The following is a 17,922-nucleotide window of genomic DNA, read 5'->3' as shown; positions in this document are numbered from 1 at the left end:
CTTCTCAAAAATGCTCGGGCTATTAATCCCACACGAGTTGAAACATTTGGTTTTTCTTATGTGCATCGGAAGATCGTAAATTTGATTGGGCTGATCAAGTGGTTTCGCAATTCATGAACTATATGAGAGCGGCCATGTATCAGAAATACAAATAAACACGCACATACACACGCTATATATTTGCACATGAACAGAGGAGCGTTTGAATCGACTGAAAGAGCATGTATATTCATTTTCACATGCTTCTCATCAAAGAATACCGCTTCTCGATGATGACAGCGCGATTGACATGACTTGGATAACCATTTTATGTCCGTTACCATGGTTACATCGATCCCGTTACGTTACAGTGCGCGCCACAATAAAATCAATCCGTTAGAATGGCATCATATCTTGTAGATGGCTGGGCGATAATCTTTTTACTGGGCCATGAGTTTCAAAGCCAGCTCCAGTTCTAAGTACAAATTACCGTATACATCGCATGCAGGTATATACTTGTGACATATCATAAGTCAATGACAGTTTAAAAGTGTATGAGAACTAATTATAATGCTGAGCAAAGAGGACACTGTAAAATCTTGACACTTGTTCGGTACTATATGACTAATATGAAGGCCGATTTGGGTAAAGTTTACGGTGTTTTTTCCCCGTGTTATATGCTTTACCTTGTAGGTGGTATGATCGTTGCAATGATCTTCGAATGCATTGAACATGAACCAGGCTATGGAGGACCGTTGGCTGCGACTGGCGAGCGGGAAATGGCCGCTGTATCAAGAGCAATAATGAAGACACTTGATACACATCGGACAATAAGTATATTGCTACACGCAAGGGTCTATCTTTCGAGCGAATCCAACGCCTGTGTGATCATGGCTGGAAATCCATTGTTTTCCAATGACCTTGAGACACCAGATTCAACTCCAACATTCTTGAACTCGCGAATACTACACATAATTCTCTAATACATGTTGATCACACATCATAAAAGTATAATTTTACATTTGCTTGGTTTTCTTGTTAAACATTTGTATGACTCTTTAGCAAACCTTTCTGATCCGAATATTACTCACGCGATGCAATAAACAATACGATACAAACACCTAAAACAAACAGGTATTCCAATATCAAAATTACTTAACACTTATACCTAAAAAATATCCAGACAGTTCCCATTTTTATGAAGAGTCCATTTTACGAAACTAATCCATGCTGTTGAAAATTCCCGTTAATATTTACATCATGACGTATTTACCTAGAAACTGTCTAATTACAGAGAAATTTCATCGCAACACTGAATCTCCATACTCAACAAATAATAGCACATACCTTAGGTTTATTAGAATACTCTTGTGATCATTAATTCGTGTGTGTGTGTGTGTGTGTGTGTGTGTGTGTGATGAATTTGGATCGTATAATACGAGCAGGAACTACAAATCGTTCAGCATAGTCGGAAGGTCAAAATAGTGTTGTATTTTTGGATGCAAAAGGCCTGATCATCCATTTACCTGCACCACACTCTGCTGCTGTCACTGGACATTTTGTTTATAAGCCCATTGTGGAATACTGACGAACAATGCATCCACCGACCAATACCCGAGGTATCCATGACAACGAGCCTTCGTATTTTTCCTCCTTGACGGACTTGCTGAAGGGGTACAACATTCAATCTTTGCCACATCCTCCATACAGCCATAGTTAAACTCAAAAGTAATTGATGGCTGAATCCCATCATAAAAGGTTTGTGGAGGGGCAGACACTTTGGCGGCCGCCATGCGGTTGGAACTGCAGTTTTCCTGTGAATGAACAACATATCAAAAAGTGAATAAAAGATGGCATTTAATAATTGGATAATCAGACATAGAACGTGTACAGCGGTGCATGGGAGTGCTTTGAGGGAATGCACTGACGAACTGTTTACAAATAAAGAGCGTTTTTATACAGCGCACTATTACCGAGAATGATTCATATCAACAAACATACTTGAATCAGTCAAACTGTGTTGAAATATTTCAAATCCATTTATTATCAATCAAGTAATCATGGCTAAATTCTTTTAGTAATGTGAAGTCTGATTTCTTTGTATGTTCAAATCAATTAACACCGATTTCTGTAAAGGATCTCATCTTTAAATAATGTAAACTTCGCATATAACCACCAACAGTACGCAGGAAAACCCCAGCTTATTTGAACAGAATATACGTGCAATGCGTTGAAAACAGCCTATATGATACCAATGAAACGATCTCCACGGCTTGTTGATTTTTAACGATACTTTCCATACTTTATTTGCTTTGACAAAATGTCACTATCTGAAGGGGCGATTTGCCTAGTGATATATAGGTCATCCGGTAGGGATGACCTTGAATCTATGCAAATGATACAGTAAATCACATATTTAAGAACAAATATATTAACAGTAAGCTACAATCACATGACTAACTAGCATTCACCTTGGTCTTGTGAAATCTAGGGGATCAACAGCAAACATGAAAAGCATTCTCCGCGTACCTCTCAAATTCCTGGTCCGAGTTCCGACACTCATGTCCAAGATTTAGTATTTCTATGGGATTATCAATTAACGTCTAATCTCGGTCTTATTGGTTTGATCCGTGGTGACGTCACGTGCTAGGGTCTTGATACATAGTAGGGTATTGTTGGCACGTCCGCGTCAAAGGCTATACGCACTATGTTAGCCAACACCAGCTTTTTTTTCTCTAAAAAAGGAACAAAACAATGTACATTCTGGACAGATATTTGTGCCCATTTATGGAGAAAAAAAATCAGACTAATCTGTGAAGATTTTCAGAGTGTGTCCCATAACAGATAATATATAAAAATCAAGACAGGACTGAGTTAGACAGCTTCTGTCGTTCATGATTTTCTCTCTCTCTCTCTCTCTCTCTCTCTCTCTCTCTCTCTCTCTCACACACACACACACACACACACACACACTTTCACCGTGCTTGCATGATTTACGCTCCCAATTTGAAGAAATATATCACATAGACTGGTAGCATTGGAATAGTGATGTAATGATCAAAACACACTGACCAATACTGTGTGATCTCTGCGAATATAGTTTTTAGAAGGACACTTACATAAAAAGTAATGAAAGGTTAATTATCAAAAGATCAATCTTATGTTCATTCACGTCTGTACAATGGATCTTAAGAAAATCCTATTAGGTGAATGAGCAAAAACTTCTACTCACCTGGGTTGAGTAAATAATCTCCTTTTATCTCGACTGTAGCCGAATACAAGTTTTGGCAAAGGAGCATTTTTTTTTCTAGGAATGATTTTAATGATAACGAGCAAGACCGATATATAGGAAGCGTTACAAGAATATTAGCAGCACGTGCTACAAGACTTTTATTTGCAGTACTTGCTACAAAACTGATATGCAGCACGTGCTACAAGAATGATAAGCAGTACTTGCTACAAGACTGATATGCAGTACTTGTTACCAGACTGATATGATGCACGTGCTACAATGCTGATATGGAACACGTGTTACAAGACTGATATGCAGTACTTGCTACAATGCTGATATGCAGCACTTGCTACAAGACTGATATGCAGTACTTGCTACAAGACTGATATGCAGCACTTGCTACAAGATTGATATGATACACGTTCTACAAGACTGATATGCAGCACGTGCTACAAAGCTGATATGCAGCACGTGCTACAATGTTGATATGCAGCACGTGCTACAAGACTGATATGCAGTACGTGTTACAAGACTGATACCCAGCATATAAAACTTTATAAAAGAAAGAAACAAAAGTGATCAGCGTGTAATACTCCACAAGACAACACCGTCATGAGCCGGACCACACCGATACCACTCGATGTGATGTATGTTAACTTGACGGCCTATATGCGAAATTGTTTTGGCCTATTATTCAAGCATGTAGTTTTTATTATATTTAGGCTTGCATCTGATTCTAGGTTCGTCATTCCGACATGTTATGCACTGTTAACGTTCAGCTTCCTACGTCATCTGCATATAAATCAGAGACTGATAATAAGAAGATAACGGAAGTCATGACGTATCGAGAGGTGTTCATTGTCATGCACTTGATCGTTCATCCAAAGACGACGGTGTCTGATTGCAGTGTGCTGTGGAATTGTTTTTACATTACCTGCAATATTTTTGAAGACGAGGAAAAACATCGTTTATTAACTTCTTTTTTTTATACGAATGAATGATTTATTTTAGTTGTGAAAAGTCGTTTTGATATAAGGTAATACATGGCTGATTAGAAATGCAACTAAAACAATTTTCAGGTCAGGTGTTGGAGTAGCAAGAACCAGGTTCATTGACCTCAGCTTTGATAAATCAATAATTATATTAAAAATTAGGAGCATGTATGGCGCGCCTTCCTCATGAATAATTGAGATAATTGAATACAGTTCAAACTCGATAATTTCGGAGGCAGAATTACAATTTTAATTCATGAATTCGACGCCAAAAATCCATTATTACAAACAGACAAGTTCCAGAGAGACGATGTTTGCGAGTTTTGTTTCATTGCTTGATTTAAAAGATCGGAAATTCATGCACCGTCGGAGAAGTTGCATTTGAGGGTTTTCTTTATTAAAATTTACTTTTCGTAGGTAATTCGAAAGAAGTTATTAATATGGTTTTTATCCAGATAAGAATAACACTGTTGTACGGTTCGCTAAGTGCAAGCATTAACCGGAACACAACGGACAGCATCTGAATTATATTAACAGGTGCAAAATAATGTTGCCACCTTACTTTGAATATTTTATTTTTTTTTTTTGTTTGGTCTTCTGTCCCTGGTGGAATGGTTAAAACATTTAGTCTAGAAGTAATATTGGTGGAAATCGGTGGTGCTGTGTTCAGTGTGAGATATTTTTGACGAGTAATTGAAAGTGTAAATTTCAAGGTCAGTAACAACAGCGACTACAATAAAAAAAAGGAACGGTCATTGGATTTAATAAACCAGCATGGCTGCAGGAAATAAAAAAGTAAAAATGTAACGGCTCGAGCAAGAATTGTAAATTAGTAGTCAAAGGGATGTAACTCTAGCGATCCATATCTATATATGTACCGTTCAAAATTAGAGTTATTTCTCTTATTGTTTTGGGGAACTCTCTTACACAAGAAATAACAATGGCATATTGTAAAGAAGTTTATGATTTATGTAAGTCAGCATCAGCTTGTTTATGTAGAATATCTGGCCTTCATGCAGTATGTTGGATGCCAGAGGCAATAGTTTTTTGAAAGCGTCCTAAATTAACCTGTTTTGATTTCATTACAACCGTTTTTTTTATATCCAAATTACACGTCTAAACTTTTACTGTAAAATAAAATTATTTACTTGTGCTGTAAGACCTTGAAGCAGAATCACTCTATTGTTGTTGTGTTCAGTATTTCATTTGGGCTGGAATTTATTTATTCAAATTATTTACTCACTGGAAATGCAGATTGTTCATTTAAAAAAAAAGTATTCTTGGGCAGAAACATTAACTTGAAGTTATGGTGAATTCAGACAAGGACATATTGGACTGTATTACTGTGACTCATCAAAAGACTGTTGTCACATCACTTCATCATAGCCCACTACAAGCACGTCAACAACTTCAGCGTTAGATTATGTTTAAAATACCACTAAAGACTATTCAGAACTTAATTCATTAGGACTGGTGATAAAACTGTTTGGATTATTTGGGATTAATTCGCAACACCTTAAGTTGTCTTTTCGTTTTCACTTTTGCATTCTAGGGAAAACGGATACTAGAAATAATATCCCGGTAAAATTAAACATGGAGGCAATATTTCAAAAGCCCGGTATAACGGAATTATTGGAAGGAATAATAATAATAATAATAATAATACATTTACAGAATTAAGGATTATTGCATAAATGTTATCGCAAATATTGCGTACGTCTGATAAACTGATGCGTTGCTGTAGTTATAATAAGATAACAAAGAAGATTTGACGTGTTCATTAAGGTACAACTCCCCATGAGTTTTCAATTGCAGCATCCATCCAGTATTGTTCCTTACATTTGCGTCCTATATCGATCCACAAGAGCCTAGAATAAAATATGTAGCATCTCGAGGGACTCGACTGAATGGCTATCGACTTGACTGAAAACAAAGGGACTCGACTGAATGGCTATCGACTTGACTGAAAACAAAGGGACTCGACTGAATGCCCAGAGACTTACTGAGTCGGTTAGTGGTTGGCGAGTTTCGCGTTGATTTTATTGCGAATGTGGCGCTTTGTTTGTCATTCTTATTCCGAAATCAACGGTTTCGCCAGCATATTTAGTCTCACATACATTGCAAGGTAGGAGATAGATCAAATTCTTGGTTTGGCGTCCCACCTTCTGATTGTTAGAGAAGCTATTTCTTGTCGTCACTTCTGAACGATTCTTTTGGTCTCGTGCATATGTTTGCAAATTAGGTAACGCTTCTTTTTGCAGCAATATGTGCCGAATCATGTGGTCCTATTGAAGTTAATTTGGCGCACTACAGATCGTCCTTGAGATTTGAATTTTTAAAATATACCTTCAAATGTTTGGCGGATTCTGTCTGGTACCTTCAGACATTCGGCGGATTCAGTCTGGTGTCATTGCTTCTGAATGCTCTGTTGTGGGATTGGTATACCAGAATGGAATATTACCACAAAGGGGACGAGTTTGTTGGTTTTCTTGGTTTTATCTTACTGTAGGCCTCCTCTTTCGAGCAGTTTACTTTTATCAGCGTGGGTATTTAAGTACCCTTTCTTTCCAACATGTCCATTGAGCTGTATAAGTCCCTTTTGTAAGGGCTCTGGATTAGAGCATATTTGTTTGGTCCAAACGCACATGCCATAAGGTGGAATTTCTTATTACGTACTGGAGGTGGCAGTTGTTTGGGAGTAGATACTGGTGAGAGTGAGTTGGTTACTAGTAGATACTGGAGAAAGTCAGCTGGTTAGGAGTAAATACTGGTAAGAGTCGGTTGAGAGTAGATACTGGTGGATGTCAGCTGGTTAAGAGTAGATACTGGTGGATGTCAGCTGGTTGGAAGAAGATAATGACGTGAGTCAGCTGGTTGGGGGTATATACAGGTGAGAATAAGTTGGTTGGGAGTACTTACTGGTGAGAATCAGTTGGTTGGGAGTAGATATTGGTGAGAGTCAGTTGGTTGGAAGTACATACTGGTGAGAGTCATTTGGTTGGGAGTGAATACCGGTGAGAGCTGGTTGGGAGTACATACTGGAGAGAATCGGTTGGGAGTACATACTAGTGAGAATCAGTTGGATGGGAGTACATACTGGTGAGAATCATTTGGTTGATAATACATACAGGTGAGCGTTGGTTGGAAGTACATACTGGTGAGAGTCAGCTGGTTTGGAGTACATATTGGGAAGAATCGGTTGGGAGTACGTACTAGTGAAAATCAGTTGTTTGGGAGTACAAACTGGTGAGAATCAGTTGGTTTGGAATACATACTGGTGAGAGTCAGCTGATTGGGAGAACATACTGGTGAGAGTCAGATGGTTTGGAGTACATACTAGTGAGAATCGTTAGGGAGTTGTTATGTATCTTTGATTTAATTATATCTGATTTAATATATATTTATTTCAATTTAATTGGTTGCTTGTCAGTTAAAAATATATTATTCATTACATGCTATTGTAATGTAAATTTATTCACTCTAGATGGTACTTTTTCCAGAAAATAGTTTGCCCTTGACTGTTTTAGTATACACCAGGCGTTGATCTAGATCCTGACCTTCATTCAAAATTAGACGCAGCCACGTAAATAAGTTCTATTTTTATTTTAAAATGATTGGTTGTTGTCGAGGTCATGATGGTACTACGTGTTTAAGATGTAAACAATTTTTAGCATTTTATTTCTTAGAGTAAAATGATTAGTTTTGTCAGGGTGTACGTGATCTTTAACAAGTACATAATTTCTACGAGATTCTGGAACATGATCACGTCACCCCTTTCTGCGTTTTAGAATACGATATAACCTTTGTTTTGGAGAGATATTCTCAGTATTCATTGGGTCCTTGCTTTGTAAGTTGTATGTTGTGCTGTTTGGAGTTATTTCAAATTACTTGGATTCAAAAGAATTAATTCTTTTGTGTCCCTGGAAAATACGTGCGCTTATGTGAAATTGTTGAACAGGCACAGATTTTAATACAAATTTATTCAGTTTTCCAAAACCGGAGTGATATGTCTTGTTTTAAAAGGAACTGCAGACTTCAACACTACAGGTTACAGCATACGTCATTGTCTTCCATCTTGGATTCTTCGGTCGGGACTCGAGCTTGAAATTATTAGAACATTTTGTTATTAGGACTTCAGAAAGGTTATTCGTGGATTATTCTTGGATTATTTTTGGATTTGATTCTTAAAACTGTAAGTTCATATTTTTTTCTCTCAGTTTTACAGAATTTTCCCGGGAAATAAATTACTGTATTTTTCAAAGCTTGTTGTTTTCACTCTTTCTTTTGTTACGGTTTATTCGAGCCTAAACAAGTAACAGAAGAGACTACATACAGGTGAGAGTAAGTTTTGTGGGAGTAAATACTGGTGAGAGTCAGCTGGTAGGGAGTACGTACTGTTGAGAATCAGTTGGCTGGGAGTACATACTGGTGAGAATCATTTGTTTGAGAGTAGATACAGGTGAGTCAGTTGGTACGGAGTACATACTGGTGAGAACCAGTTGGTTGTGAGTACACACCGGAGAGAGCTGATTGGGAGTACATACATATGAGAGTCAGTTGGTTGGGAGTACATACTGGTGAGAATCAGTTATTTGGGAGTACATACTGATAAGAGTCAATTGGTTGGGAGTACATACTAGTGAGAATTAGTTGGTTGGGAGTACATACTCGTGAGAGTCAGTTGATTGGAAGCAGATACTGGTGAGAGTCAGTTGGTTGGGAGTATATACTAGTGCGGGACAGCAGGTTGGGAGTAAATACTGAGTCAGTTGGTTGGAAGTGCATACTGATGAGAGTCAGTTGTTTGAGAGTACATACTGGTGACAGTCAGTTGGTTGGGAGTACATGCTGGTGAGAGTAAGTTGGTTGGGAGTACATGCTGGTGAGAGTAAGTTGGTTAGGACTAGATACTTGTGAGAGTCATTTAGTTTAGACTGTAGGTCATTGCCCTCGTTCCTCTCATTGAGGGTGGATTAAAACAGATGTTGTAAAATTAGCATACAACTTAGAATGGGTTTATGCATGCTGGTCAATCAAGAGATTGTAATAGTTTACCCGATGAAGATCGTACGTTTTTTTTGTTACAAGACTCGTTCAGTACTAAACAGTGTCAAATTTACACTTTTTTTGCCATGCATTATCGCCAAATTAATAGTTTATCATCGCAGAGTGTGGCTTGGGGATGCTGATCATCACATGTACTGTGGAACCAAACGCGAATTTACTTCATGAAGAAATAATCATTCAGCTCGGCATAGTAATTTAGGCTTTGAAATGAAGCTCGTCGCACGGCTGTTTTACATAATAATGTTGGACTTTAATGGCTCATACAGCACGGATGTTTTAAATAATAATGTTGGCCTTTTATGACTCAGATGCTCTATAATATGATGCTAATGTTGTCATATTATGTTAACTACATTTGCTACCACATCAGCTATTTTCTGCGAGTCAAAAATATGCTCTGGATGAATGTCGGCGCAGTAACATACAGAAAAACCACGCATTTTGTTCGCCGGAAAATCTTACCCTTCAAAAGGAAACCTGCATCTATTTGGAACACATTGGCTATGTATGCGACTGGATTTATTGTAAGATTGACCGAGAAGTTACGGATGAAAATATCGATCGACGAATTTGCAACTTCTTGGGAAATCTTTGTTTTATATACAGGCTAGCTGATGCGAAAGGCAGTTATCGGAATATATATGATTTATGATTAATCTCGAAGTTGTAAATTCATGCTACAAGCATGATTCAGCTTCAAAGCGTTATCGCATTAGCTGAGTTATTATTTTTAATGGGATGTTGCAATATTTTCTCGATATGTCTGTGAAAAGGCCTCGCCCCGGGTCGAATCTATTGGATCTATCTCAAAAGTACATTACAACCGTTGAGCACCCCCCAATGCTACGGCCGAACTATCACTTGCGGTACTGGTAGCAAATACTACGACTGAGGGAGCGCTCACCATTTATTATGTACTTTTGAGAGAGTGACGTATGTAAGGTGAAGTTGTTTGCATTTAAAACAAGCGCATTGGAGAGAATGTTGGCTCATCTCTATGCTACTTTAATGTAATGTGGCTGACATTTCTTTGGGTATTGTACTTTTGGAAATTGTACATGATCTAATTAAAATGACTGCTGCCATGTGCTCAAAATAAATCAGCCTGAATTAGTCTAAAGTACACTATCTGTAGCATCTATTAAAATAGAGAAAATTAATTTTGCCAGACTAGATAATACGAGCTTCTGAAAGTGCAATGAATAAATCACCAAGCATAAAAAATGTATAAATAAAAGTTATCGGCTCTTTTTTGTAAACAATTTACAAGTTCAGGAAGTAAAAATGACTAAGTGGAGCTAGCACTTTTCTGAAAGGTGCACATCTGGAGTAAGGCCAAGCTGTATACTCTATAATCCATATTACACCCATCAATCATACACCAAAATAAAAGGAATTATAGGTTCTTTGAACTATACCTAAAGATATCAAGGTTTTCTTAAATAGCCAGTATAACCAGCGAGGAAAGCCGGGAAAATTCTTTTTCTTTTAAATTTTAACCCGTGTAAAATACGAAACTGTAGACCGACACCTGAACTTCCACTTCTGGTACTGGTATCAAATTCTACGTCTGACCTAACACTTCCAGTACTGGTATCAAGGTGGCACCCTACAGTTGTTGCATAAAGTTAGATTTTAGAGACAATTAATTTGCAAGTTTTCCTCACTGGTTATAATGACTATTTTAAAGAGACCTTGTATATCTTATGTATTGTTAAAAGAGCTTTCAATTTCCATTATGTATGGTATAATTTGGGTTATAGAGTATACAGCTTGGCCTTCAGATGTGCATCTATCAAAAAGTCTAGCTCCGCCTGGTCGTTCACTTTATTGACTTCATAGGTAAATTGTTAAAGAGAGCCGATAGCATATTACTTTTCATCTATTTTGTAATTCATCTTTGCATGTTCAGAAGCTGGTATTGGTGTGCTTATATCATGTGCAGTTTCCACAAGTACAATATCCAAACAAATTTTAGCCACAGTCCATGAAACTTGCATAGAGTTGTGCCAACATTCTCTCCATTGTGCATGTTGCAAATGCAAATAACTTCACTATACACATGTCGCTCTCTCAGAATTTCATAATATCTGCAAACCGCCATACCCCCCCCCCCCCCAATACGGCCGAACTAACACTCGGATTTGGTGTGGATGCTAATGAAATTTCCCCGTGGTCAGCATCAATTTATGCAATTTCACCAACATTTAAGTCGAGTTTTTATTTTGGATAATTATATGACTCACGATACTATTTCAGCTCAATGATAAAGCTATGGAAATACCATGTTATTCAATAACTTCAAATTTTGTACGTTCATTGTCAAACCTATATTTTTCAGTGTAGAACCATCCTCGATGCAAGCTTATTTTTTTTTTGGAGTAAATCATTTGTCCAGCAGCATTCTTTTTATCAATCGTGTTTGAAACGTGTTTTCAATTCTGCACCTAAAGAATCGGGTGCTAATTTCAGTAATAAGTATTCCAAAGTCAAGTCTCTAAAGGACCACAATTCCATCAATAAATCATTATCTCTATTTTTTTAAAGTTACAAATAGGATACATTCTCAAAAGAGCATTTTGTATACTAAAATGTTACTTTTCATCATCAGCCAATCATGGCCGGCCGAACATATATACGCTCTATTTTTATCTTCACCCAATTCTAGTCTGGTTCCCATTCCATATAATTAATATCGGCAGTCCTATAAAGCCATTATGTAATCTTGGAGTTAATTGGTCTTCTTCCTATAATTGCTAACATCGCAATCAAGGTACAAAAATGGTACCCAAGAATTTCCATTAAATGCCTCTCGGTGTGTATTCCGCAAAGTCTGTGAGGAAAATTAGATGTCAAGTGTTTCGATTAACTTCAACAAATTTATTGCATCTTTTCTTTAGCAATAATCTTAGCGATGATATTGAAAATATAAATGTTGTTAATATCAATTCTCTTAAAGAATCCTGTGTTCAGAAGTTCCATAATGTTGTTTCAAACTATGCTACTTCTTCATGTGCTATTCAGTCCCGTAAACAAAGAATACTTAGTATATTCAGGTTCGCAAACTACATGCATGTTATGAACAACCAAAATCACAAAAATCACGTAGTTCTCGAATTAGCAGTCATACTCTACGATATAAAATCGGCTGATATAAGAAAATTGAATGAAGTCAACATTTTTGTCGTGTCTTCCCAAGCACGAGAGACGACGAAGAACACTTCTTATTGTCATGTTCTGTAAAGAAACATTTTTTTACACCAAAACGAAAAATCACTTTCAACACCAAAACAAAAAACACTTTCGACACCAAAACGAAAAAACACTTTTGGTACGCTTCTATCAAAAGGTTTTGATATCCAGTAGGATTATGATTCAGACAGTAGCCATATTTTTCTAATAAAGCCAAAATCAAGTTTGAAAAACGTAGTTTCAACATTTGTGTAATACGTACCTATAGAGATTCTCAAAGCGAGACTACTCTCGACAGTTAAGTGGCTGCACTCTTTATACATGCCACACAACATCACAAGCATTTAATTCGTGCCTTTATTATTGTTTTATTGTATTGTACACTGTTACAGATGTTTGGAAATAAATTAATTGAATTTAATTGGACGAGACGGATGATTTCACTGTTTAATGACCAGAACACAATTTAATATTTTACTAAAATGATATTTTTTTGTGAGTTCATCCACATTGTCAGATATTTTGATATCCATGTAATTAAGAAACGGTGTACGGATTTTTGTGGTTTACTGTGAATTGACCCCTCGGCCTCGAGTGGGTCATGCCAATCAACTAATCCGATTCAAAATCAGATCTCCACTGTCCTTCACGTATGACAGTAGAGATAAGAGTTTAATCTCACTCGTCAATCAGCTGTTACGTAATAGAGATCCCAGATGACCGCTAACCATTTTTGGTCGTCAGATAGATGCGAACAGAACAGGGTAACCGAATAAAAACGCAATCCTAACTTGGGACTGAATGGGGGGGGGGGTGAAGGGGTGGCGGGGGGCAAACCCATTCCAGTGTCGGATGAGGGATGGCGGGTTTCCGGACCCTCCTAAAAAAAAACACCGTACACACACAATTCTCGCGCACATTTAATGAGTATTGTGCACACTTTTAGTAAATAGACAGACTTTTGCCTTGGTGCCTTTCGAAGAAAAACAGGGGCCATTTTGGAAAAGCCACCCCCAACACTTGACTAGATCCGACCCTGCAACCGAGCACTAAATTTTCACGATGTTCTTACCTTTTTTTGTATGCTGTGATTTTGCATCTCAAAAGCAAAACGCTGGATTGATAGAAATGGATATGCAAATGAGAAGGCGAACATTCTTCGTTTTTCAGAGGGGTCAATTTATGCATAAAACCTCATTTCAGAGAGCGTTTAGATAAAATTTGTAAATCACACAAAATGTGCTTGCAAGTTTGTGAAAGAAGTCGATGAAACGTCATCCTTGGACGTGTCCATACGTTCTTGATTTATACAATATAAATATTTTATTCTCATCATTTTCTGCAAGACTCATTGACTAAAGACAAACGATAAGTAAATATTTTCCTTTTTTAATTTTTATATTGCGTTTGAGGTATAGTTTTATGTGCGAGAAAGACTTTGTCTTGGCCATAATTACTTTGCAGATTTTTTTTAAAAAATTCATTTTATTCATACATTTCAAGAATCTGTTTAACGAAACGAATTAACATAGAATTTCGTTATGAATTCCCTGGTCTACCAAATTTAATAATAAAGGCACATTATTTCCTCCGCCATTCTTGCGAGTTATTATGAATTCCCCTCCGACTCATTGTTACTTTCTGTTTCCTTTTCAGATCATAGCAGTAGTTTCCGTTTTCTTCATAGTTGTGTCAATATTGTCCTTCTGTCTCAAGACTCACCCGGAAATGCGGGTTCCAATTCTGCGCAATGCCACTTCCGAATCTATCCATGGGAATATCACATCATGGCGCTTGGAGAAAAAAAAGACAGAACCGCACGAGGCTTTTTTCTTCATCGAATGTGCGAGCAACGCATGGTTTACGTTCGAGATTATTATACGATTTGTTGTTGCACCCAGTAAGTTAGAATTCCTAAAAGCACCAGTAAATGTTATTGATATTGTAGCTACTGTATCATTCTACCTTGATTTCTTATTAACAGAACTCAAACAAGAAAACGACATCTTGGAGTTTTTCAGTATCATTCGAATTATGAGACTGTATAAATTAACGAGACATTCGGCTGGTTTGAAGATTCTAGTCCACACGTTTAAGGCCAGCGCAAAAGAGCTGATTCTGCTTATCTTCTTCCTCGTTCTTGGTATTGTCATTTTCGCCGCGCTTATATTTTACGCGGAACGGATTCAGTACAACCCCGAGAACGACTTCACAAGTATTCCAGTTGGTCTTTGGTGGGCGATCGTTACTATGACAACAATTGGCTATGGTGACATGGTACCCAAGACTTACGTGGGAATGTTTGTGGGTGCTCTGTGTGCCCTGGCTGGTGTGTTAACAATAGCGCTCCCAGTTCCCGTAATAGTGAGCAACTTTGCCCTATTCTATTCGCATACCCAGGCCAGATCAAAACTCCCGAAGAAAAGACGAAGGGTACTTCCGGTGGAAGCTCCAAGACCCAAAGCTAAAACTGCTGGAATGCCAGGTGGAGGGGGACCTCAAAACAGGCGGATGAATGCCATCAAACACCCCTATCCAGGAGGAATGGATGTTAAATTAGGCCGGATGGGTAAGTTAAGCTTGTGTCGCAGTGCAAACATTTGGAGTTAAAGTCTCACTTGTTATGTTTTTATGTGGTGTTAGTCATGTATTTAACTGCCATACTAAAGCGAATGATAGCTACGAAGCCTAATTACTCATCTGTGATATTCACTCTGATTTCTTAGTGATTTGACGGGCATTCAGAGCAATATATAATGCAGTTTTACATTTCTATTAGACAGGAACTGATTATTAGTTGCTGAATTATGTTCTGAAATTATATTAGAATTTAATTTTTTTAGAAATTAGTCCATTGCATATTTACTTACGTTTTCTCTATCACCAGTTCTATTAAACGGAGCTGAAATGAAACGCCAACATTCACCGACATATTTACAGTCAGTACTTGCAATAATCAGATTTGTTCCAAAACAAGATTAGCTACTGCATCCGAACAGCTAACTTTCTGATCAGTTAATTTATCTCATGAAGTGATCCATTCAAAGATGCGATTGTCTAATCCTCTAGCACATGATTTGAATTATATCCATGCAATTAGTTGATTAATGCTTCAGTGGATTAATGGACCAAATCATATTACAGCCCTAATATCTCCTATGTACAATCTTAATATATTAACCTAATATTGTGCGCTAAATAGGTAGCTTCTCTGTTTGGGATTATATATATATATATATATATATATATATATATATATATATATATATATATATATATATATATAAAATCTTCCATACCTGAAAACCTCCTTTTTCGTAATTTTTATAAATGTATTTTTCATATGTTAGGAACAACTCGTGTTTAAAAGTATAAGCTACTATCAATTATCCACAACCATTCTTCGAAAAGAAACTCCAGTTTGGTTCTCTATTTCTTATTTTTCTTTCAAACATTGCAGTAGGGCACCACGCTCCCATTAAAATGTAACTCAGTTGCTCATGAAATTAGTAAAGTAAAGAACCTATGTTAATCAGTCTGTCCAACAGGATTATCACTGAGTTAAAAAGGAAATTTTCTATAGAGTAAAAGAACCAGAATGCGTTAATCCCAGTAGTCACATAACTTAATCCTATGATATTGAGACAATGTGACCTTTACGTGCATCCTGTGGCTGCCGGATGCTTTAAACTCTGCGAATTCATATTAGAGCTCAGAGAGCCACCAAAACACCAAACAATAAAATAACAAACATGAAGCGGCTTAGCCCAGCCAAACAAGTATATTATTGGGCGTCTCTGGCGCACAACAGTAAATAGTTGTGCTTTCTGCCTAAAATATTTGCATATGCAGAGAGAATTGAAGTTAATATTCGTATGTTGAATGATATTGTATATGTGCCAGATGTTGAGATTTAGTACGTTTTCTGATGTAGACGAAACACCCACCGACTTAGATCCGAATGAACCGGCTGGTAGGTGTAAATTGTAGCCTTGTATATTATATATATATATATATATATATATATATATATATATATATATATATATATATATATATATATATATATATATATATATATATATACACTCACACACATACAGATATATAATATATATGCCTCACTATGCACTGTTTTAAAATATGCGATTGCTGTATAAACCACACCCTACACTCACGCTTTGCAAATGTTTCCTGCAGATGTTGATGGTTACCGTTAATTGGAAACCATTTCTATTTCTCATAAATGTATAAGATAAAGCGGTTAGTACCAATGGACAGTTTTGTCTGTATATCTTGGGTTCAAAAAGATTAAAATACATTTATTGTTGTTGTTGATAATAATAATAATAATAATGATAATAATAATAATAATAATAATGATAATAATAATGATGATAATGATAATAATAATAATGATGATGATAATAATAATGATAATAATAATAGTAATAATGATAATGATAATGATAATAATAATAATGATGATAATAATAATAATAATAATAATAATAATAATAATAATAATAATAATGATGATGATGATGATACTACTACTACTACTAATAATAATATAGAGTTCTAAAGCGTGGTCAAAATCTGAACATAATTTTTTTCAAAATTAATGACTGAGATATGCAGACTGAAAGATTAATCAATACTAGAACGGCTGGTTAGACCAAGTTTCCTCTGTCTTAAAATTATTATCTTATTATTTGTTTATTAATGTGCGATTCAAAAGAGAGAGTGTCGTATGCATTTTCCAGTTCAACCTGTTCTAATTTCAAATATTTTCCAAATTTTTCCTTGATTTACGCAAAGAAAATATATATTTGAGTACTGTGAAGTGTGCAATGTCTTCTTCAAATGGCCTATTTCATCACCTGCTCTTATCGTGCATCTTTTCCGAGACGATTGGTATATAGCGCCTAATACTAAAGTTGCTTCCATCCGATCTCGAGTTCGTGACTGATAAATATCGTTATATGGTTAGGACTCTATGGTCTTAAACTATGAAATAGAAAAGAAGCGAAAGCAACAAGCTTAGTAAGGTCAACAAACAATATTTGTTTCCCTCGAATGCAAAGTGAAAATTCAAAATACACAGTATTGTGAATTAAATCCCAAATAATCTTAAATGTTGTATCATAAATCCAAAAGTATAGACTATTCCGAAAGAATTCCAGTAGTGGTGACTGTCATGATGTACCACAGTGATATATAATCAATAATGTCTTTGAATCAGTTATCAATAATCCTTAAGTAGGGCGTTGGTCAATAAAATAAGTGAGCACTTTGTAATGCCAATGAATATTATAAATAAATGGTTCCACTCAGATTATGTATGAACAGTATATGATTTCACAGACTAAATGTAAAACAGGAATGAATAATTGTTTACTAAAACCTCTTTATATACAAACTGTCATTTGACATATGACATAACAGAATGTTCTGGAA

General features: G+C 36.3%; 1 protein-coding gene across 15 annotated transcripts in view; it reads left to right on the top strand.

Moving 5' to 3' along the window:
- Positions 1–17,922, top strand: part of LOC149784510 (potassium voltage-gated channel protein Shaw-like) — a 167,953-nt gene that overhangs the window by 122,116 nt on the left and 27,915 nt on the right. For all 15 annotated transcript variants that reach the window (XM_089932600.1, XM_089932599.1, XM_089932597.1 and 12 more), the window contains one exon: positions 14,119–15,031. In XM_089932600.1, coding sequence (XP_089788726.1) covers positions 14,119–15,031 — 913 coding nt within the window. The remainder of the gene's footprint in view (positions 1–14,118; positions 15,032–17,922) is intronic.

This window comes from Sinohyriopsis cumingii, chromosome 14, assembly GCF_028554795.1.
Source record: "Sinohyriopsis cumingii isolate HCF-2022 chromosome 14, ASM2855479v2, whole genome shotgun sequence".
NCBI lineage: Eukaryota > Metazoa > Mollusca > Bivalvia > Unionida > Unionidae > Sinohyriopsis > Sinohyriopsis cumingii.
The sequence above is the reverse complement of the archived record's forward strand: the minus strand, read 5'-3'. Positions and strand labels throughout refer to the sequence as shown.